We start from the raw sequence: 22,654 nt of genomic DNA, 5'->3' as shown, positions 1-22,654 counted from the left end.
ATGTCTTACCTATTGTATATTATTGGATGGTTGGAATCTGGTTGTAAGTCATACCTTTTCAAGATCCAGACAGAGCTCCTCCACCTCTCCTTGCAGCCTCTGCTTGGTCTTCTCCAGGTTAGAACACTTGGCCTGTGTGGCTTCTACAGCTTCCTCAGCTTCCTGCAACCTGGATGTGAGCTTCTTCCTGAAATACAGAAAGCGTACACACTCATTAACACACATACACATTCACACATACACACATTAACACACATACAGACAAAATTAAATGTGACTTTTATTTTTCATTCTTGGCTTTGAACTACTGTATTGAACTGTATAGGTGCATGTGTGAGTGTATGTGTATAATCATGTACTGTATGTGTGCATGCATGAGTGTGTCTGCACATATGTGTTTGTGCATGTGTGTGAATGTGCATATGTGTGTGTGTGCACACGTGTGCATATGTGTGTGTGTGTTCTCATGAGCTTGTACAGCACGTGAGGCTCTTCAGACTCATACTTGGCTTCCTCGAGCTCGTCTGTGTGCTGGATGGCATCAGCCTCATAGCGAGTCCTCCAGTGTGTGACCTCACTGTTTAGCTTGGACACCAAACGCTGCAGCTCTAACTTGCTCTCCTGCTCTTCCTCCAGCTGCTCCTTTAACAGCTCACAGTCCTGCCTCAGAGTGCTCAGACTGTTGCTCAGTCCCATCTTCGTCTGCGGAAGAGAACAAAACTATGCCAACACAGCGTAGAGACTGACAGGGCTATTTGGTTTGATAAAAGTACTAAAGATGGGTTCATAGAGTGACTTAACTCTTCTATGTGCACTGTTAATATCTGTGTGTCTTTGTAAGTCATTAGAATTTTTAAAAAGTCTCTGTTAGCTAACTGTATTGTGTTTTATGGAAATAATGCACATTATGCTGTAATATCCTTCAGAAGCAGATTTTACAAAAGAATGTAAAGACAAATAGGTACATTTGTTCATTTCACCATATAAGGTGAAACAAAATATGTGAAACAGATGGTTTTAGGATAACGCATGTATAATACTGTTCTGAAAAACGAGTCTTAAAGGACATAATGATAAGAATGCGTGATTTATATGGGCTGTAAAGACATTGGGCAGGTTCAGACCGAATAATGAGAATAATGATGACTTGGGCCTGTTTTACCTTTATCTCCTCCTCCATTTGCTTTTTGAGCTCATCATTCTGGGATGCCAGCAGGATTTTGGTCCTGCCCGTCTGGCTGGCTCGGTTTTCTGTGTCCTCCAGTTGACGGTTAAGGTCATTGTTATCAGCTGGGGAGACAAATAGTGGAGTTCCAATTTGGACAAAATACAAACTTTCTGAAATACAAACTTTCTAAAAATCATTTGTGACAGGCAGTGAGTGACACATAAATGAGGCTGCAGTGTGTCTTTCAAACCCACAAAGTCTTCTTTTTCCTAGTCCTATGTGGTTATTCAATACGGGTTTCTGACGTATGGGAAAAACACTGTCGTTTTTTGGTTCATGGAATTGTTGAGCATTGAAAACCTCATGACTACATTTAATGATACTTCTCTGTTCCACGCTACTTCATTGAAGGACTTTGGAGGTTAATATTAAGCAGGATGTGGCCAAGGCTCTGTTATTACCAGGCTTGAATGCAGTAGGATGCAGAAACTGTGAAGCAGTTTAGCCATTTATTTTGTTTGTTTGGTTTTTCTCATTAAGTGATCTGCAGGACTATGCTGATGGAGTCCTGTGGTGTCTGGCAGCTGATGCTGGCGACTTGGCTCCAGCTACTCTCTGACCCAACTAAATTCTCACCTTACCACAGTCCCAGACCAGATAACCACTGACTTTGCACTTTTTTCAGTCATGTGGTATTGCGAAGGGACTGTGTGAAATAAGCCTGCAGTCCTATCAATCCACAGATACTAGATACCTTGATATACTGGATAAAGTACGGATTTCACAGCCCTGTTCCTCCTACTCTCAGAGCAAAACACTTACAGTATTTCAGGAAATATCAAATAAAAGGATAATTGCCAAAGGGGATAAAAAGTACATGCAATGTTCAATCCCATGTACCTCCAAGATTAACAAGGTGAATTTACACTTGTACAAGTTTCTGCTGCTCTGGGGAGGAGCATGAATAACACCTGGAGGTTTTACAAGATTTTCTATTCGATTTTAATCACCTGTCAGCCGGTTCTTGGCAACGTTCATCTCAGTCAGCGCCTTCTGCAGGTCCTCATTCCTGAAGTTGGCCTCGGAAAGCAAGTCTTCTAGCTTCCTCAGCTGGGTGTCACTGGAGGCCTGTGATGAGAGAAGTGAGGAATGTTCCTATCATTTCCACGGCAGGCCTTCCAGAAGACATACAAATTCCTTCTGAGGTCTTGTCTTGTGCCAGTGTGGATCTGGTAATTTCTCCATTGTTTATCACAGTAAATAACATTTTGTTAATCAAAGTCATGGTTTCTCAGCCTCTGGGACCTGAAAACAGCCAAATCACATCTGAGTGTAAATGTGTGTGAGCATTGGCAGAGCTGACCTTAGCCTTCTGGAGGTTGTCCACAGAGGCAGCCAGGTCCTCCACCTCCAGGCGGAGGTTCTGCTTCTCCTTCTCCAGCTTGGCACGGGTCCTCTGCAGGCTCTCGCACTGCTCCCCTAGCTCCGCCAGCGCCTCCCCATGGCGCTTCCGCAGGGAGGAGCCCAGGGACTCGGACTGCAGGGAGGCCTCCTCCAGCTCCCGCCGCAGACGCTGTAGCTCCGCCTCGCGCTTCTTGTTCATCTCCATCTGCGCTGAGAAAGAGAGCAACGAGGGAGCAACGAGGGAGAATACGAGACAGCTATTCAGCCTGACCCTGACCCAGCAGGCCTTCCCATCAGAAACAAGGGCCCTTTCTGACCAGAAACAACTGACTGAAATGTCCTGCTTACTTTAGAGTGGAACAGAAAAGGACTAAATGAAGGTTCTCCTTTCTACCTCTGGATACTTGATCAGAGTAATCATCTACCACATTATGGATGACAGCTCTCTCCTGCGTACCTGGGAAGCAGTGGCTCCCCCTGCCTCTTCCAGCCTGTCAGTCAGCTCGTCCAGCTCACGGGTCAAATCAGCCCGCTGCTTCTCCACCTGGCACATACACACATACATGCAAGCACACAAGAACAGACATACACACAAGACAACTTTACCAGCTGCACAGATTTGGAGTCCCATGCCATATTATTTGAAATATGCTAGCATGTACTTTTTCAGAGGTACTATTCAAATTAATACTGACTAATACAGTGAAAGTTTAAAGAAACACTTGTGTAATGTGTATACAACTACAATGCCAGGAAATGTATTTAATTATATCATCAAAGTAGCAAACTGTCAATGTTAGACCAGTTTCATGTGCACACCAGTCCCAGTGTACGCATCTGTGGGGCAGAAAGAACTGTTTTGGATACTACTGGGGCAATGAGATGTGCCATTAACATCAAACACAGATGAACAAATTTCAGAAAATTTTGATTACTGCTTGCAGCAAGATGAAAGGGATGAGAAACCCCAGAGGTATACAAGCACACTGTACACTCAGAGTGCTCTTGCAACACATGAAGTCCTCACATTTAAAAATGACAAAATATATACAGAAGCAAACAGTCTTTCAGTATTTATGAAAAGATTTGCACAGATATAGGCAGCCTAAAAACAATCTAGTTAAAAAAAAAAACTCTAGTGAAGGCAAACCCCATTCAATTTAGCATGATGATATACAGTTATTGTCCAAAGGTAGACCTCTCCTTCTCTGGGACTATCCAGAAAGGTACCGCTATGTGAATTTAAAGCTAAACAGTGATGACAAAGTAAAAGGCACCCCTATTTTTATGAAGCATAACAAGACTTATGGGAAGACACATGCTTTTTTGATACCAAGTGTACAATAGCAGAGCATTCCAGGGGAAAGTGGTGGAATGCTTTTGTTAGCTCCAAAAACATGTTCTTCAAAGAGCAATAAGGAAAGATCAGAACTAGACAAGATTTGTTTAGAAATTTTTAGGCCTTTTTGTCATAAAAAAGGGCTACAAACATGCAACAGTTTAGCGCTCAGAAACATATGGTCATTAAATGACCAAACAAAAATGTGTTATCGTTTCATGATGGCTAAAGGGCAGGTTTTGCCTATACAGGTTGTTTTTATTTTTCTATTTTTTATGTTCTCTCAATTGTCTTTTAGCATGAATAACAATGGGAATGAGCAAGATGGGTGAATGGAACTTTCTGTGTTGAGTTTGCCTGTTTCTGCATGGGTTCCCTCTGGGTACTCCGGTACTATGATTTCCACCCCACAGACTCCAGTGTCAACAGTTGCTTCAGCCAAGCATCCCATCAAACCCACTTTCTTCAAACTGTAAGGTTGTCTATGGTTTCAAAAACCATTAAGGGAGTAGGGCTAACAGTTGTGGAGATGCTGTTTTAGTGCAAGCTCGACAGGAGGTCAAATTTGCACTGCCAAACTCATAATGGGGGGCAAAAGGGTAGAAATTCCTCAAGAGATGATCTCAGGAAGATGCCACTCTCCGCTCCAGGTCTGATGCTATCTCTCTGACCTGAACAGAACAATGGGAGTCTGTGTTTGTCTTCTACAGGAGCATGTTTTGTTTTAGTCCATAAAACCACCTTGTTGAATCAGCAGGTACTTGGAGATAAGAAAAGCAGGTCTGTGCTTGACATGAACACTGGATTTTGGTTTTAGCAGGTGAAATGGAGGGAGCAGTTAGACAGACCTCAGTGCTATTAAAATGCCACCCATTTTGACTAGCTTTTCACAACAAAGACCTACGTGACTGACACAATGCTACAAGCATGTGCATTACTTCGACAACTTTTTGTCTGCTACGACAGAAAAAAAGGCTATATGTGCTTTATGAAATAAAATATATGCAAAATCTATTTAGTCAGCATAATGAAACAGAAGGTAACTTTTCAGACTGACGTACATATTTTATATACACACTTTCAAAACACACTATGATCAGCAGCACAGTTATATTTTTATAAGCATTCATATATTGTCCAACACTGCAAGCTATTATAAAGAGTTATGGATGCATGCTCTTTTCCCGCACACAAATAGAAACATGAGGCTTTGTTATAATTTCACAATATGTCAAGTAAAGTTACTGTATCATCTTCCAGAAAATTAAAACATTACTTCCCTTCGCTGCTCTCTTTCCTTGGTTTCACTCCTGGGGAGCCTAGCCGGGTGAATAATTCAATGACTCCTATAGATGGTTTTGATTGAGCATATGGAAGGTTGAGTTCTTTTGCTCCAGTTGCCCTGCATGATAATTAAAACCACCAGGGCTTCCCTCAAGTTTGTTATCACAGGTGCAGATGTTTTGGGGTAACTGAAAAGACCGGGTCCTAGGCCCCACAGACTGGCTAAAGACCAGGGCCCCGCTCCCCTCTGGAACTCTCAGAGGGTTTCCTGAACCTGTCAGTCCATCAATCACAACACTGCACAACTCTGAATCACCTCCACTCAAGGCACTTTCCCTCAAATCCCCTCTCGTATCCCAGCAGATACCTCTCTTCTACAAATAAAAGTATGACAAATGAGGCCACAATTTGTTACCTGCTGAGTCCTGTGTTACAGTGCTGTCTTAACCATGGTCATTACCATCTGGAACCATGTCGAAATGCTGTACATGTGGCTTAGCAATGAAAACAGGTGGTTTTACATTTCTGTGTCTTCTACAGTGCCACTCTGTACTGAATAAACTACAAATAGATGTCATTGCTGCAATTTGCTTGGGAAAACATGGATTAATAATCCTGCATAACCACAGGAAAGTCTTATGAACCGTGATGTCTTCAGAATGCCTCTTTCTGAAAACACTCCACAAGTGAATAACGGGTTAATTACGGTATATATTACTTGACTAAACTGTTCTTAAAAATTAAAAGACCCCAGTATAAATACCCCAGGGCCAATGGCCAGGGTACATTTCCCAGGGCCATGGCACATTGGTTAAAAGGAGAGAGAAAGGAGGTAATTATAATAAATAATTAGAACGTCATTTGGGTCACATACCTTTGCCCTCATAGCTTTCTCTGTCTCCAGGTCTTCTTCCAGCTCTTCAATGCGCACCTACAGTACGGGGGGGGGGGGGGGGGGGGGAGAGGGAGAGATGCAGAGGGAGAGGAGAGATTCTTTATTTCACTAGTATCTCATGGTACTACTCACACTTCTCTGAGATGCCCAACCTCTGAGACAATGTTTCTGCAAGGCTCCTTTCGTCATGTCTCCTTCAGGCCCATGTATATGGAAACAATTTCACTCAAACTTTCCCTGACAGCTTGCAGCCATTCCGCACAGCCCAGCTAAATAATGGATGCAAACCAAATTGGCTTACGACAAGTTTCCAGATAAGTGCACGATCTATCTTTATTCTGTCTCAATGTTTTCCTTTGTAGGTCACCTTCACACCTGATGGAAAGCATGGCTGTTGCTTGAAAACTGAAGACCTCACAACTGGTTTCCATTTTAGCTGTCTGAAGGGAGTAGCTGTTTGTGTTGCGGCGCACGGCTCCACTAGTTTTAGCTGGCCTTTGCATGCCTGTGGCTTCCTTTTTCTCAGGTAGCAATTTAGAGCAGGATTCTGCATACTATCGCACACTGCATAGCCTAGAGCTATGCCTCTAAAATGTCATTTTAAAAGGACAAAACAGACAAAAAGCTCTTTCTGAGACTTTGCTTCTTTGTGTTTTTTTTTTTTTTGCTTTCCCTGAATACTTTAAATGCAATGCCATTCATCTGCAATAATATAAAATCATCGCAAAAAATAACTGCATTCCTAAAAGTATAATGGAGGGGAATACACAAAAAGGTAGATAGATGAGAAGAATACATTTCCATAAAAGAGGTTAATGTTTTACTCAGAAGCAGCAGCTTAATACAGTGGAGTCTGTATTTAGAAGCAAACCTCTACTGCAGTCAATCTACTACAGCTGAAACAATTCCAAGTTTCTATTTAGTAACGTTTTAACATTGAAACCCATGTATACAGTAAAGATGAATGAAAATCAATACCAGTACTTAACTTCACAGGTTTGAACAAATAATGTTGTGACTGAGAACGTTTATGCTAAGAAAGCAAGAGAGGTATTTGGCTCTGAAACTGCATCAATCTGACCACATCTTACCACCACTGCACTTGCCCCTTGTAAACTGAATTTAACACAAGCACCCATGGATCAGTTTCAGCCGTTTAAACAGGTCCATGCTAATTCACTTTATTCCAGAAATAGGGTTGCCAGTTGGCAGTGGTGGTATTATTATTCGCTGCATAAACACAGAGTGAGACACAAAAGAATAGTCACTAGATAGCCCACACAGGAATTCCCCTGACAAAATGGCTCAAACAGAGACAAACAGAGGCTCCGCACCTTAATGAAGACACCACCACACACATTCCATTCTTTCACAGTCCTGCAATTGTAGTGACTGTCCCACACGTCAGATTCTCTCTTTTCTCCAACAGGCATTCTACATCATTCATAAACTATACATTATTGAAATTAATACGGCCATAAGAATGAAAAGTATGCCGATATTCCTTTCATGTGTTTCTAACAATAGAAACCTCAAAAACAACCTCAGAGGGAAACATGCAGTGAAATATTTGCAAGAGTAGAAATTTGTCACAACATGTCCAAGCTTTGATTATTTCCTACCAGTATTTTTTTACGCGTTACACCACCACATTAATCATCTTTTGTGTCTGCCAGGAAGCAAATTGTCAGAAAAACTGTACAGCTAGAGGCCATCCCTTAAAACATGCAGGGAAGTTAGCTCAAAACATTAATTCCTTCAGAAATTGCATGTGAATAGATCATAATGCAAATAAAGAAAAAAGTACATTAAAACATCACTGAAATAAACAATGAGATCTATAAACAATGACATCTTTTTCTTCCAGTACTTATGGAATAAAACTTATTTCAGAACATCCATTCAATTCATGTGCAAGCACTAAACACAAGAATACTTTAAAAATATTAAAAAGTGTCAAGAAACATCATAATATTTTAATTCAAATGCTAAACCTTTCATTCAAGTTTGTTGAAAGCTGAAGAGGACATTCCACCGCCATTGTAAAAGCCACAGTCATGTCTGCAGGCAGGTAGCCATACTCACATGCCAGCGCAAGACCTCAGAGGAGAGCACAGCCATGGTGCCACAGCAGTCTGACTGACTGAATCTCTCACACACAGCCCTGCTCTGCTCTGCTCTGCTCTGCTCAGACACTGGAGGGGGTTCACTCCACTCCACACCCCCTGCACCCTTTCACAGCATACTTCTGATAGCTCTTATCCAGCTATCTCTTTATCAATCCTAACTTCAGTGCCATAATAATAATAGTAACAACAAAGGACAACATGCACATTCCAGAAATAAAATAACCAATAAAAAAACTGAAAGACATTGCGGAAATGTGAAAGGGAAAAAAACTAATGAAAAACTAAACAGAGTCCTATTTGTAAACCCAGTGCAGATAAGCTGCTGCAGAGATTGTGGAGACTACATCAGCAGAATGCAATTAACCGTATATTTGAAGTGATATACTGCCCCGTATACCTGGAACTCACTTAGACACGTAAATCCCTGTCAGATGGCTGTCAGCAATAGGCTGCCAAAAAAAGCAGCAACAAATTACAAGCTGAAAAGCTGCTGATTGATAAACTTGAGGCTCTTTCAGAGGGCATTGTCCAGCCCTCTCCCTGTTCACCGTTCCTTTTCTCTTTCAGCTCGTGCACACACACACACACACACACACATACACACACACACACACACACACACACACAGAAAGGTCAGACATCTTTCGGCATGGCCATCATTACAGCTGGAAACCCCCTTCAACACACAGTCATTTAGAGTTACAAGGCAGCAGGGAAATGCTGACAAGTCTGCACTGTTTCTCAAGCTGTAGCTCAAAGTGAAGTATTACAACTAATGTGTCAAAATTTACAGTAAAGGCAAGGTGCTGCTTTGGATAAAATTCATAAAATGTTCAGTGGTTATGTTTTTTTATGTACACTTTTTCTTTCATTTAAGAAAATTCAGTTAATAACATTTTAGCATTTTTGGCACAGTTTTTATTACAAGTAATGAAAATCAAAACAGAAACAAATCTGTATTGATCAGATAGCCTGTGAAATAAGTACCCCATTTAAAGCCTGCATATAGAACGCAGATGATATTATTAGTACTCCATTAATTCTGGAGTAGTTTGAGCTTTAGAACGACTTGTAATAAGACTTTTAGCATTTCAGCCCTTCCAACTCCACTTTTCACTATTATAATCACTCATGAATTACAATCATATGTGAGATTTCCTAATGCCTCAATGCTAATAAAGCAGGCCCAACAGCGTGGGCTGAAACATATGCACCACTTAGAACAGGAAGCAACAGAATAACAATAGGATTACCAGAAAGCCTTGGCACAAACATATCGGAGACCTGAGGCTGCATCAAACAAGGCTGATTTTGGGACTCATATCTATCATCTAACTTCCACGCATATGGTCCAATTACTCCTGATGGAGAACTGAACAATAGGTCCCATTATTCAGCATCTTTGTTCTTTAAAGTAAATTCATATGGTGTTCAGAACTGCTGTGATTGTCTGGTCACTTGGTTCACAGGAGAAATTATGTCTTGTTTCCATGAATACCACCCACATTACGTGGTAACTTGAAAGACTTGAAAGCATGCCAACGACATATATACTAGCTGTGTGCATGCACACACACACACACACACAGACCTATACGTATACGTATATACAGTATGATCATATTTTCTAGCTATCCCCATATCACCTTGCGGCTGTGTTCAGGAAACAGTGCTTGGAGTGCTGACAATAGGGAAATAAATGTGTCTCCTGGCAAATGTTGTGCAGTACCTGATCACAGACTTTGATAAGGACACACTTCAAAGCAATATTATTCAACATTACCTGCCCCATTTTCATCAGAGCAGTCTTTAGTCTGTGTTGACAGGAAGTAGAGATTTTTTGAACAAGAAAGGGGAAGGTTTCCAGAACAGATGTGCAAACAGGGATCTCTCAACCCTCCCGCTGTCTCATATGATGCAAGTTCAAGAGCTGCAGGTTCAATCTTAACTAGTAAGACACTGGTGCTGAAGTCTTCAGGAAGTTATTGAAACTTTTTTTAGTAAAAACTTTTACAGTACAACCAGGTTAAATGTGGAGGTTTTAGAGGAGTATGATGATATAATATTCCTTCACTTTTAAGCTCTGCATGGGTGTCTGCACTAAAGTTCAAGAGGTCTTCTCCTCACCGACATGGTGTGAAACACCATACAGCCTCACACAGTATCTGTAATTGCTAGCTGCAACATAGGTTGTAAATTCTATATTGTGAGGCCCGTCTGACCCCTGAGGACAGAACACATTTCTTTCAGTGTCTTGTTTCTCAAGAAGCTTTCATCACTGGCTGCTTGTCAGAACAATTTACAAGATTGTTGTATTCGGGGGGAAATTCTGGCAAGAATGATTCAAAATATCATAAAACAATCCTAAAATAATATTAAATAACAACTTAACTCTATTGCTTCACTATAGTGACCACCCACTGCGTATGCCTTAAGTAGCTACTTCAAGTCTGTCACCACCTGGCTGAGTAGACAGTTCAAAGATGGCTTGACAAAAAAAAGTATTAAGGGAGTGACCCCAGCTAAAGCTCTTCAACCTAGACTGTCTGGTTAACCTGTAGGAGTGACCAGAACATGGACATTGAAATACAAATGGGCATAGATCTGTGAACAATTATGTGGTCATCTATTTCTGTAGCTACTACTGTTGTTGGTGGTGGTTTCTCTACATTTATCTCTCTCTAAATCACTTAATGTAATTCCAGGTTGTCAAATATCCCATGCGGTGGGATATTAATGTTAATATGAAAGGGTACCAAATGACTGTATAAATACAAGGGATGGGAAAAACTCAGAAAATCACAAAAATCACCAAAAGTGAGAATTTAAAGACTCTTAGCTGGCTAAAGGAAGCGTTATATTAACAAGCTGTTATATTTGCCTGAGGAGGAGTTACAAAGTACTAACTGACAGGGTTCCCAAACTTTTTCACAGAGCCTTTTTCCTTTTTTATGATTTTGAAACTGTAAAACATGTATATAAAAAGTAATCTTGCTTTGAAATTTGAAGAAATGTGTCATGTTTAACTTTGTATCCTTAAGAAGGTTTGCTTCTGTTCACTTAGATATTCATTGTAAAAGGCTGTTTGACCAGGGGCGCCCAAATCTTTGTACACAACTGTATAAGAGCTCTGTACAGAGCAGACAAATTCAAATGCTTTGAGAAGATGCAACATGGTAATAAGGTGTTGGGTTTATTCAATATAAGTCTTGGTGAAAAGATGTGGCTCAGTCCTCCACAATAATTCATAATGCAGAGAATTTTCTGCCTTTATTAAAGAGTATTTTTATGCACCACTTTTGGTATTTGTCAACATGAGGATCCGAGAGACATAGGCCAAATAGTAGGCTTACCAAAATAAATAGTTTTGAGCATCAGAGAGCACTGGTGCATGTTTGAGATCAATGTCTTGCTGTTGGATGAAGTACTGTCCAATGATATGATCCAATGAGTTTGGAGGCATTTGGTTGACTTTAAATCTTGTGCAGTTCCTTTTGGCCTTCATACTTTGCTCATGCCATCACTCTTTTAGGTACTTGTTAACAAACTGTAATCTTGCTATCCTGTTTTTGATGCCAATTAGTGGTTTTTCTTGTGGTTTGCCCCAGTAGTAGTTCTGTTTGCAAAGTCTTCTGACAGTAGTCACTACATATCCATGCCTGCTTCCTGACGAGCCTTTCTAATCTGTCATGCTGTATAAAGTGCTGTAATTTCTGCATGGAAAAATGAAATGTATATATTTTGATTTTAATAAAAGCTTTTAAAAAAGCTGAAAATCTACACTCTAACCCCATACAAATCTAAAATAGTGGTGTACCGAGCAAAATCATGAAATATATGTATTTGTCCCAAGACTTATATTCTGTCAAACCAGTGCCTTATTACCTATTACACACACACACACACACACACACACGTGTGTGCACACACACACACGCACACACACACAAACACAAACACACACACAGTAAACAGTATATAAGATTTAAAACAACAAGCCAGGAGAGGGGGGTTGGGCACTATTTGTATCTGAAGAGCAAGAACAACAATTAAAAGCCAAACAAAGAGTCAATATATTCTGTTAGATATTATAGCGATACAGTATATTAGATAATATGTTGTGCCAAGTAATTTCCCACACACACACACGCACACACACACACACAGAGCTCTCTTTTCCTTAATCCATTAAATTGAGTGCTACAGTGATCGTCCCTTACATCTTTGTCATCTTTGACTTTTTGCATCTCTATTAAAGAATCTGAGAGGAAAAAAGGGAAATAAGATCAACTTGGCTTTTGTCTGGCTATGTCCACCTGCCTTTTTATCAGTGGGAGAGAATCTGAAGTTCCAAACGAACTACATAAAGACTTCATTGTAAGAAATGAAGAATGCTTTGGCAAAACGTGAAAACATGTACACGTTAACCAACACACAGATCAGCTTTCAGTCTTGCAATCACCAAGAACAAATTGAGACAAAGACGCTCTTTCTTCCCCTTAAAGTCTCCTGGATGAAGCCTCAAGGTCCAAGAGCCATCGGTGTGCCTGACAAGAACCTGTTCAATGTTACTCATTTTCACTGTCTGTGTTTTGGTGTCACCCTCTATACCCGCTCTCCTTGTTGATCCTTCAGTTTCTCTCTCAATCAACCTCTCTCATTGTCTCTCAACCATGGCACCTCAGGAAAGTGCTGGAAGGCCCATTCATTCACAACTTTTCAACTAATTTTCAGTAGTTTTAATCATGCAGTGCCTGAAAAATGTATATTGAATATTTTTACCCAGAGAAAACATGTGAATATTACAAAGTTTTAAGAAATAAACAAGTATCCTTGCGCTTCAAAATTTAATACAGTACACTGTCTCTACTCAATACTGTCTGCTCTTATGACTTTGAGTGGCAGGTTTATTTATATCTATCGGGTTATTTTGTGCATAACTGTGACTTAGCTCTTCACAATGTATGTAAGACTGTTGTTAAAATGATATCACTAGCAGTGAGAAATGCAATACTCATTTGATTTGGAATTTCTGATCTATTAAAATTGGTACGAAAAGATAATCTGCAAACGAATATATTTTTAGCGTTTTCTCTAAGGCAAGTGAGAAATTTATCAAAAAATAAACACAAATGCCAAACAAAGCTTTGCCATTTTAATGAGAAAATTCCTTTTATAGTGCTAAAATGTGCGCAGTATGTTCATGAAAGCATTACAATGTGCTTTAGAATGGTGTTAGTAGTACTGATATGATATCTGGTCAGATTACCTATTGAACTATCTACACCACAGCACCATTACATCAAAAAGAAAATATCTGTGCCCTTTCTGCCATTAAAATGATGTAAAATAAAAGTAGAAACACAAACATGGAAGTATATTTCAAATGTGTCCCTACATGGTATTTCATAAGTGGTAAGCAGTGTGTGTGTATTTATGTGTAGCCTTGCTTGTGTTTGTGTGCACTCGCTCTATTTCATGTCTTTGATAATCTATCTGGAGTTTTCTCATAGATGTTAAAATGGAACCTATGTTGAAGCTAGATACATAAAACTGAAACATAACATGAAATATACTTATAATCATAATCATCACCAAACTACAAATTAAAGAAGTAGAAAAACTGTGCAGAATTGGTGTTGGTCCAAATGCTGCAGTGAGTGCTACAGGCAAGGCTGAAGCTTTTGTTTTTGTCATCGCTTAACAAGCAGGAACTGTGAAGCAAACTTGCACACAAATCAGCGCACAGACCTGCTGGTGCTGAAAGATGGAAATGTGCGTCGCCTCACACGTCTGGGCACCTCACCTGGAACTCCTTGTTCCTCCTCTGAAGACTGACGTTCTGGGCCTCCTCCTCCTCCAGCTTACTGCTGGTAGCATTTATCTCCAGATCTTTCCTGCACAATTGGGTGGGGGGGTGTTGGGGCAAAGAAAAAAGTTGTATAAGCACATACTTCATGAAGCATGTAGTCAATGATATATTCAATGAGTATATTCAACAAAACATTTTTGCTAATATAAATGTCATTGGAAACACAAACAAGTTGCTTTACAAACAACATTCTACATTTAATCAACCCAAATTAATGAATATCAAAAAACATTTTTTTTCTTAATTACATTGTTTCTGGCTTCTTAAAAAGTGCTACAGAACATCACACAGCTGTTTTTTCTCTAGAGAAAGCTTTCACTGGGCTTTTCACTTTATACAGTGCATACAGGCAGGTTAGGGCTTTGCTGGAAGTCTGGAAAAAACTGGCAACCTCCAGGGCCTGTTCCCATCAAAGTGAAGATAGCAGTCCTCTCACAACAGATATCATGTTATTGCCTCCAAATAGCATCTGTTTTTCAGCTCACTAGCCTAAAGGAGCACCTAGATTGAAGTGATTGAAGTGAGCAACATAATCTTTGTGCATGTCCATGAAACAACAGTCCCTTTTTAACCATGAGAAGATTTTGTTCTACAGCGGGAGTCAGATATAATTCTGGACTGGAAAAAAAACTATGAATTCATAGTTTTTCAATGTATGTTTTTATCATCTTGAAACATTTCGACATTTTAAACATCAAATCAGGCATTGATCCATGTGACCATGTGTGAAAAATTATCTTTTGTGACCATATGATCATGTTTTGTTGAGAGAATCCTTTTGTAGACCAAGAAGAACATTCTCAGGATCGATACTGAATTTCAACCAGACTTGTGTGTGCATTGAGGCCTGTGACTCCACCCTCATTAGGGTATGGTCACCCTCACCCTTCATATATCAAATAAGTATTGCCCAGGTAAATGTGTACCTGACTAAAGCAAAGTCAGTTATATGACGTATGTTTTCTTCTCTTTATTGAAAAAGGAATGAAGCACTAAATGGTCAACAATTACTGATTAACAATATTACCTGGAAAACATACTGAACTTAGAATTTAAACCTTTAATGTGCTTATTTTCTTTGCATATAAGCAAACATAATCCCATGCATGATCATTAGCACTTTTTGATTAGTTTTATTTTGCAGGCTCTTGATCTGGACCTCACCTCTTGATGACCTCCTCCAGACTGCTCTTCATCTTGCCCATCTCGCTGAGGTTCTCCATGGTCATCCTGCTGTCCCCCTCCAGCTTCCTGCGGCTCTTCTCCACGTCGCTCCTCTGTTTTCTCTCCTGGTCCAGGAGGTACTCCAGCTGAAAAGGAGTTTTCCCGACCCGTCAGTCCTGGGCCATGGACAAGGCAGTCGATGGGTGGGGGCGGTCGGACAGTCACCGTAGTGGAATGTTGAGCACGGGGCTTGTGCAAGCTGCTCTCTTTGGTTAAAGTCAGTAAAACCAACTGGATCACAAAGCTACTGTGTCAACACATTTACAAGTAGGGCTGTTTAAATTAAGATGTATGCACAACGATTCAATGTGTAAAAAGGCTGCACAAGGCCTCCCTGTTTTAACGTTTTTTCAAAGGTTTACAAGAAAAGGATGCAAACGGGTCAAGCATTTATCAGAGTGAACAGACTGGGATGGTAAGTCATCTATGCTCTTTCTTTATTTAGCTATATTTGCTTTGAGAACTACAACCAAAGGGAGTACTGTTGATGCAACATAGTTCCAACGGTGTGTAAGACTCATTCTTTACTTCCATCACAGTTACAAAACTACAGTAATGAATTACTGTTTACACTTCTACACATAAATAAAATACTGAGCACTGAAGGGCACACATTTTGTTTCCAGTTGAGAGAAAATTCCCATCTGTATCTGGCAGTTGGGATGACTGCAGTATGTGATATTTGAAGGGTTTATACTCAATTTCCTTACGTCAATATATAGTATACACTTAATGTAATCCAATTTTGGGTGGGCTAACCATAACCTATACACACATATTTGATATCCATCAGTAATTGTTCAGGAACACATAAACACTCACATCTTCCACCTGCACCTGTAACTTGGCCTTCTCTTTGGTTAAGAGGTTTACTTTCTCCTCCTCAGACTGCAGGTCTTCAATAGCTTGCTGTAACAAAGAAAATCGAAATAAGTATGTGTCATTTTTAACGTGTTAAAAGGCCAGAGATACTGAAGCACCCCCCATCAGATATCTGTTCCACATATTCTAGGTATTGTGTTTCATCACAAGCACCAGTGCTGTAATATAATGCACACATTTTTGCGCATCAATTCAGGGTGTTTGCACCATGGAATCGAAATCCAATCATACAACGGCAAGGAAACTGAACCTGGAGCCAGGTCCTATCTCAGCATCCATGGCATCCATTTCATTGCAGTGACACCTCATATCACACTGCATGCAGTGTAAGTGTCATAGCCCTTGAGCCTTGGGATGTATTTATGAAGCAGTGGGAAGGGCAGTACTAGAGAGACTAAATTACAGGGACAGGATTTAATGAAAATCTATTTGCTACTGTTGGGCATCTGGGCCGAATTAGTGAACAACGTTCTGCAGCCATCAGGACCAGCCATAATGGGCAGGGAGGACAAATTGCTTTATTTTCTCAAGCAAATGTAACATGTTACATTGTTTTAAAAGCACCGCAGGAATGTGCAAACAGTGGGAACAGATTTAATACAGGCCAGGGATTTGGTTGGTCATATGGTTTGATTTTTCTCAGCTTTGTTTAAATACTTTCATTTAATGAGGTATTGATTACCAAATAAGGATATCTTCCACTTTAAAGCATGGATATATTATCAGAAAAAGGAACATAATCCTACAAAAGTAAATAAGTGGTATGTCATAATGTCAAATTCTTTAAAGGACCTGTGCCACAATCTTCTGAGCATGAAGAATCAAAAATAGCCTCATATCCTTTGACTGTCTGGTTAGGTATAGTATGAGCCATATCATTATTTGTAATTTAGCAGAAGAATGATATCAACCTCTAAGTCACCATCCAGATAAAGGCATAATTTGGTTTGCTGCTAGGTAACCTTGATATCTAGCATATCATATTCCCAGAAAATATTGTATCTGCCAGATGGGCTAGCACGCAGGCACACGAATGTCATCAGCTGGATATTTACTGTCCCCTTGGTGTGACCCTGATACAGAACTATCATTGGAAATCCCTAAACCAAACAGTTAAACAGCTGCTTCAGCACACTGTATAATCACAGTCACAAAAACACACACATGCACATGCACAAACACAGCCATGTACACTCAAAACAGATACTGTACATATGGCACACAAGGTATTTCAGTATCTTGCGTGCCAGAGTCTGTTTGTCACTGCTATGTATGCTGTCATTTGTAGAGCAGGAAGCTTGTCCTTTGGTATTGGATTGATCACATTTCTTTTAAGTCTGTGATTTTACCAAAAATACATAGAAAATGTGAAGCTACAGTATGCTAGGAGCGATTTCTTCAGTGTTCTAAAATTACCACAGTCAGGTAGTCATAGATATGGGTAGCCAACTTAATGTATAATGTTCTATTCTCTGTACCCACACAGGTTCATTGTGGTGGAAACGTAGTGCCTTACACCCTCAGACACTATAATATGAAAAGATCCTGGGTTTCTGCCTCTGTGGTGTGACCAAAAACTGAGCTTAAAGATGCCTTTCTTATCTCTTCACAGATTTATATAGAAAATACAGCATAGCAAGGCACGCATTCTTGTTTTTTTTTTTTTTTGCTAACAGGTAAATAGCTCTCTCATATAACAAGTCAGTGAGGGTTTGCATTGCATAGCTATGCATTCTCATTTTACCACAAGGTGACCACAGTTGGCAATGCATCAAAGAGAAACACTATCGCTACTGAATCACTGCAGCCATTTTTTTCGTCTTCTCCATGAGTGCAGAAACAGGGTTGTATCTTATTATGAAAGTAGATGGACTGTTTCACAAATTAATTACACATCTATTCTGCACTGAGGACAAGAGGTCCACTAATATCCCCAAGTCAAATGGGAGTTCTATTTCACATGTTAAAAAGAAAACTAAAACGTGGCTTCTACATGCAATAATAATGAACATAAATAATATACAGTAGATAGCATTAACCCTTGTGTAGTCATAACATTCTGTATACTCCCCTTGTCCTAAGGATCAAGGATCACTCATCACAAACTTTGTCTTAAAGTTTCAAGTTGAAAAAAGGTAATTTAGGGGGTTTTATCTGCTGTTACTAAATAGTGGCAGGTAATTTGTGACCCTTAAGACAACACAAGGGTTATATAAATGAAAGAATGGAATACAGTAAATGAAGTAAATAATATATAATTTTAGATGCAACATTTAGATGTCAACATTGTAACTGCAGGAATCACTTGCAGTAGTTATTTCACATAGTCTCAGTCATGGATTAATAACATTTCATCTGGAGTAATAAAATGTCCCTCCTAGGATAGATTGTATAATGTCCATAAATCTTTATACAATTTTAAATAGTATTCCCTCATTCAAATTTCAATGGTGCTTTAAAATATTATGGCAGTTTATCAAGACAGTAATTCAAGTCAAGTTTCAGTAAATTGCCAACTTATAAATTATTGAGCATTTTAAATGTCTATACACAGACTATGAATCAATAAATCAACAATATATATATATATATATTTTCTACTTCTTTAATTTAATATGAGACGATATATCCTATTTTGTTAAGTCAGCTGTCTGGATAATAAGGCTTTGGGCTCACAGAGAAAGCTAGTTAGGCAGTCATTTGACTTTAGCTATGCAATCTGGGCATATCGAGCTCACTACAGTATAACAAGTTAGATAGTTTACTAGTGGGTTTAAGAGTCCGGGGCCTTTGGCGACAAGTGGCCCCATGAAGCTCTCGTGATGTCACAGGCATAATGATTGTGTTCACTTCCTGCACATATTGCTGTTACAGACACTGCGGCTCTTCCTCACCTGGCTCAGCTCCACCAGGTGTTCCTTCTCGTTCTGCAGCTTCTGCACACTCTCTGCTTGCTGTGAAAGCTCCTCTGACAGCTTCCGGGCGTTTAAGTCTAAAGTCTAGGGAGGACAAGGAAAAGCAGCTATTTAAAATCATATCATTTCATCATTCATTAATGTGCAGACGTGTGTATGGCGGCTCTCAAATGTAGTTCTCCAATGAGGGCTAGGTGTGCTGCAGGGTGACACATATGCTGCAGAAAAGTTTTAATTTTTATAATTATCTTAAAAATCTTACTTGTTTTTCTCTCAAGTAGAAAATATGCATTTGTTTTCATTTAGCCTACTGTTTGTTCAACAAGTGACATTTTCTCACTCCGTTGTCAAATGTTGAAAGGAGTCAAACTGTCTCACCTCATTGGCAATGTCTTTGTCTTATTTAGCAATACAGCTACTGAAATAACATTTTAAGTCCAAATACGACTAAAATACTTGAGACTGACTTTTTAGTTTTGCAGTATAATAGGCATTGTGAAGGAAAGAAAGACCCCAGTCCACAGTGTATTCCCAGCCTCAGATCTGAAACTCCTCCAGTCCATCAGGTACCTGCAGACTGCCTGCACAAGCTACGCAATGTGTATGGCACAAGCAGCAAACTGAGGAACAGCAAAGCGGTCGCTGAAGGGTAGAGGAGGGCATGCCTGCTAATCTGTTCTGCACTGCTCTCCCATGAATGGGGCAGTGAAGGGACAGGCCCATAAGTAAAGCTGAACCTTCCAGGTTGTGTAATGGGAAAAACATTTCAACTGTAAAAAACATGTTTGATAAATGAATGTGTTGATTGAACTCAATCAGAGAGCCCCCAGGGAGCAAGGTCTGCCATGATGAAAATGCCAATGAAAATGCCTTTCCTTAGAGCAAATCCCTCCCACTATTAAAATAATATCTCTGATCTCCACAAAACAAAATATTAGTGAACATAAAGCTGTGAAATCCTGAAGGTATCAGTTTTGTCTGTACATACAATATTATAGACCTGGATGCTGCCAAGTGTTGTGTCCTGTTGAGAGACTTGCCCATACTACATTCTTCACCCAGGAAGAAAGTGAACAGAGCCAGGGCTGTCTGTGGTTTCAGGTGACAGGGCATGCCCAGCCTCATCACTCAGAATTTGGTTAATGCAGTAACTACAGCAGCCAACCTGGCAGAGTGCAGTGTGAAAAATAAGCTGGCTTTTGGTGTTTGGAGGGCAGCCATGCCAGCACTCTCCAGAGGCAACTGTACAGTAAATAGACAGATCCAAATTTGTCACTTCGAATTTAAAGAAAAAACATTATTCAATTTGACTTGATATTCTAACGTACGTCTGAGAGATGTCTCAATCACATTGCATTTTTGGGTTGAGATCTGAACTTATCTCATATCAACATCAAAATAAATTTTGTAAGAATACATGCATAAAAATATATAGAATTGTGACAAAACTGCAAAAACATTACTTACATACATGTATTATGACATTATTAAAAGCAAATTAGAACAGGAGTTTCATGTCTCATGAATGTCGTCTACCTCAAAGAACTGATGAGACTTTGGTTCAGCTAACTCACAGTTCACTGGAGTTATAGTCATACAATGACAGGTCTGTCAGAGTACCTCCACCATGTTATGGATAATGGATGAAAAGCAAAATAAATTAGGGAGTATATGTATGTCTGTTCTAGACTGAGAAACAGATTTGTGAATCCTTAACAAATGGCCTTGATATAACACACCATTGCTTTGTTTTCAGCTCAGCAACAGTAGAAGAACTCACTTAGTCCACATACTGTAAGAAGGACAATTGACTGTCTCAATACGGCTTGCTTTTGACTCACATTAAAATCACATAAAAAGTCAATATGTGTCTGGTTGATGGCCAGTTGGCGGCACGGATGGTGCAGTGGGTAGCACTGCCGCCTCACAGCAAGGAGGTCCTGGGTTCGAATCCCCGTCGGCCGGGGCCTCTCTGTGCGGAGTTTGCATGTTCTCCCCGTGTCTGCGTGGGTTTCCTCCGGGTACTCCGGTTTCCTCCCACAGTCCAAAGACATGCACGTTAGGCTGATTGGAGAGTCTAAATTGCCCGTAGGTATGAGTGTGTGAGTGAATGGTGTGTGTGCCCTGCGATAGACTGGCGACCTGTCCAGGGTGTATTCCTGCCTTTCGCCCAATGTATGCTGGGATAGGCTCCAGCCCCCCTGCGACCCTGATCAGGATAAGCGGGTTCAGATAATGGATGGATGGATGGATGGATGATGGCCAGTTTTTATTAGAGAAGGCAATTTTCCATGGTTTGGCCCATGTTATTTTATAACAAAGAAAAATAAACATGGAAGTTATTGTACCAAATCAGGAATTAAATTAATTAACAGAAGCCAGTACCAAACAAAAACATTCTTCAAAGAACAACAGTACAGTTGTAACGTTATTAGTCTTATCATTTTCCTGAAACTAACGGTATATTCCAGTTAATGTGAAATGATACATCTGCTATCCTTGCAGCAGGGAGATATTATTCAGTGCACATAGTTTTAGTACTGCTAGCACATGTGCTGTTGTCCATTGAAATGTGCAATCTCATTCTTATCTGTTAGATGTGATCAGACACAGATTTAGCTCCTAATTTTAAACTATCAGTCTGGGACAATTTCACAAGAACAGAGCACAAGTAAATTTTTGAAACAGAGCACTGCAAATGTTTTCTCTCTTTTTGATCTTTAGGCATTTGAAAAAAATAAGCTCATCCAGAACCAATATACAGTTAAATGCTTTACAAATGTAAATATAGTAATATCTATTATGAAATATATATTAAATGCTGAAAATGATTTGGACAATGATATCATTGTTCTTGCTCTGGCACTGTACTCCAACACATTGGGTTTGAAATAACAATGAATGTGAGGTTAAGCTGTCCTGCAGACTGTCTATATTGGGTGATCCCTATAGAAATGTTGGCCCTTTTTGTACACAGTCCGCCATTTTAGAGGAGCAAAAGTTATTAGACAAAAGAACATAAACTATATAAGAAATGTATTTGACATAATCTTGTTATAGAAGGGATCTTTATAGAAAACTGAATACTAGTTTACAGAAGTGATTGCAAAGGGAAAACACTTGGAAAATGTTAGAGGTATTTTGGATTTGCCCATCAGGACATCAAGTGACTCCTTCCAAATTAGTAACCACGTGTAATTCATATAATTATGCCCTTCAACACCCACCACCAGCAGAAACAGTTCACTGCCAGAAAGCAGTGCAAGGTAAAACTCATACTTTAAAAATGGCCCAGAAAGAGAAATCTCAGGAATCTGACCAACTACCTGAGCTAAAAAGCTGGGCAAGAAGATAACTGCAAGAAGATAACTTCAAAAAAACAGCTGGACATATGAAGTCATCAAGGAACAGATGTTCGCATGCTGTGTGTTTGTACGAGCAGGATGCTCCATACCTGCTTGTCTTTCTCCACAGCGCTGAGTGTGTTCTCCAGCTCCTCCAGGTCACGCCTCAGGCCACAGCACTCAGCCTCCAGCCGGTGT

General features: G+C 39.8%; 1 protein-coding gene across 3 annotated transcripts in view; it reads right to left on the bottom strand.

Moving 5' to 3' along the window:
- The window catches only part of LOC133113031 (myosin-16), a 45,466-nt gene that overhangs the window by 8,691 nt on the left and 14,121 nt on the right, over window positions 1-22,654 (bottom strand). For all 3 annotated transcript variants that reach the window (XM_061222929.1, XM_061222930.1, XM_061222931.1), the window contains 12 exons: window positions 22,567-22,654; window positions 19,092-19,196; window positions 16,138-16,224; window positions 15,256-15,401; window positions 14,026-14,116; window positions 6,070-6,126; window positions 3,030-3,116; window positions 2,532-2,777; window positions 2,179-2,296; window positions 1,163-1,290; window positions 506-702; window positions 55-187 (listed from right to left, as the gene is read on the bottom strand). The exon at window positions 22,567-22,654 is cut by the window's right edge and continues 140 nt beyond it. In XM_061222929.1, the coding sequence (XP_061078913.1) occupies window positions 55-187; window positions 506-702; window positions 1,163-1,290; window positions 2,179-2,296; window positions 2,532-2,777; window positions 3,030-3,116; window positions 6,070-6,126; window positions 14,026-14,116; window positions 15,256-15,401; window positions 16,138-16,224; window positions 19,092-19,196; window positions 22,567-22,654 (1,483 nt within the window). The remainder of the gene's footprint in view (window positions 1-54; window positions 188-505; window positions 703-1,162; window positions 1,291-2,178; window positions 2,297-2,531; window positions 2,778-3,029; window positions 3,117-6,069; window positions 6,127-14,025; window positions 14,117-15,255; window positions 15,402-16,137; window positions 16,225-19,091; window positions 19,197-22,566) is intronic.

Source organism: Conger conger, chromosome 2 (assembly GCF_963514075.1).
Source record: "Conger conger chromosome 2, fConCon1.1, whole genome shotgun sequence".
In the NCBI taxonomy this organism is placed as follows: Eukaryota; Metazoa; Chordata; class Actinopteri; order Anguilliformes; family Congridae; genus Conger; species Conger conger.
This window is presented reverse-complemented; position numbering and strand designations above follow the sequence as displayed.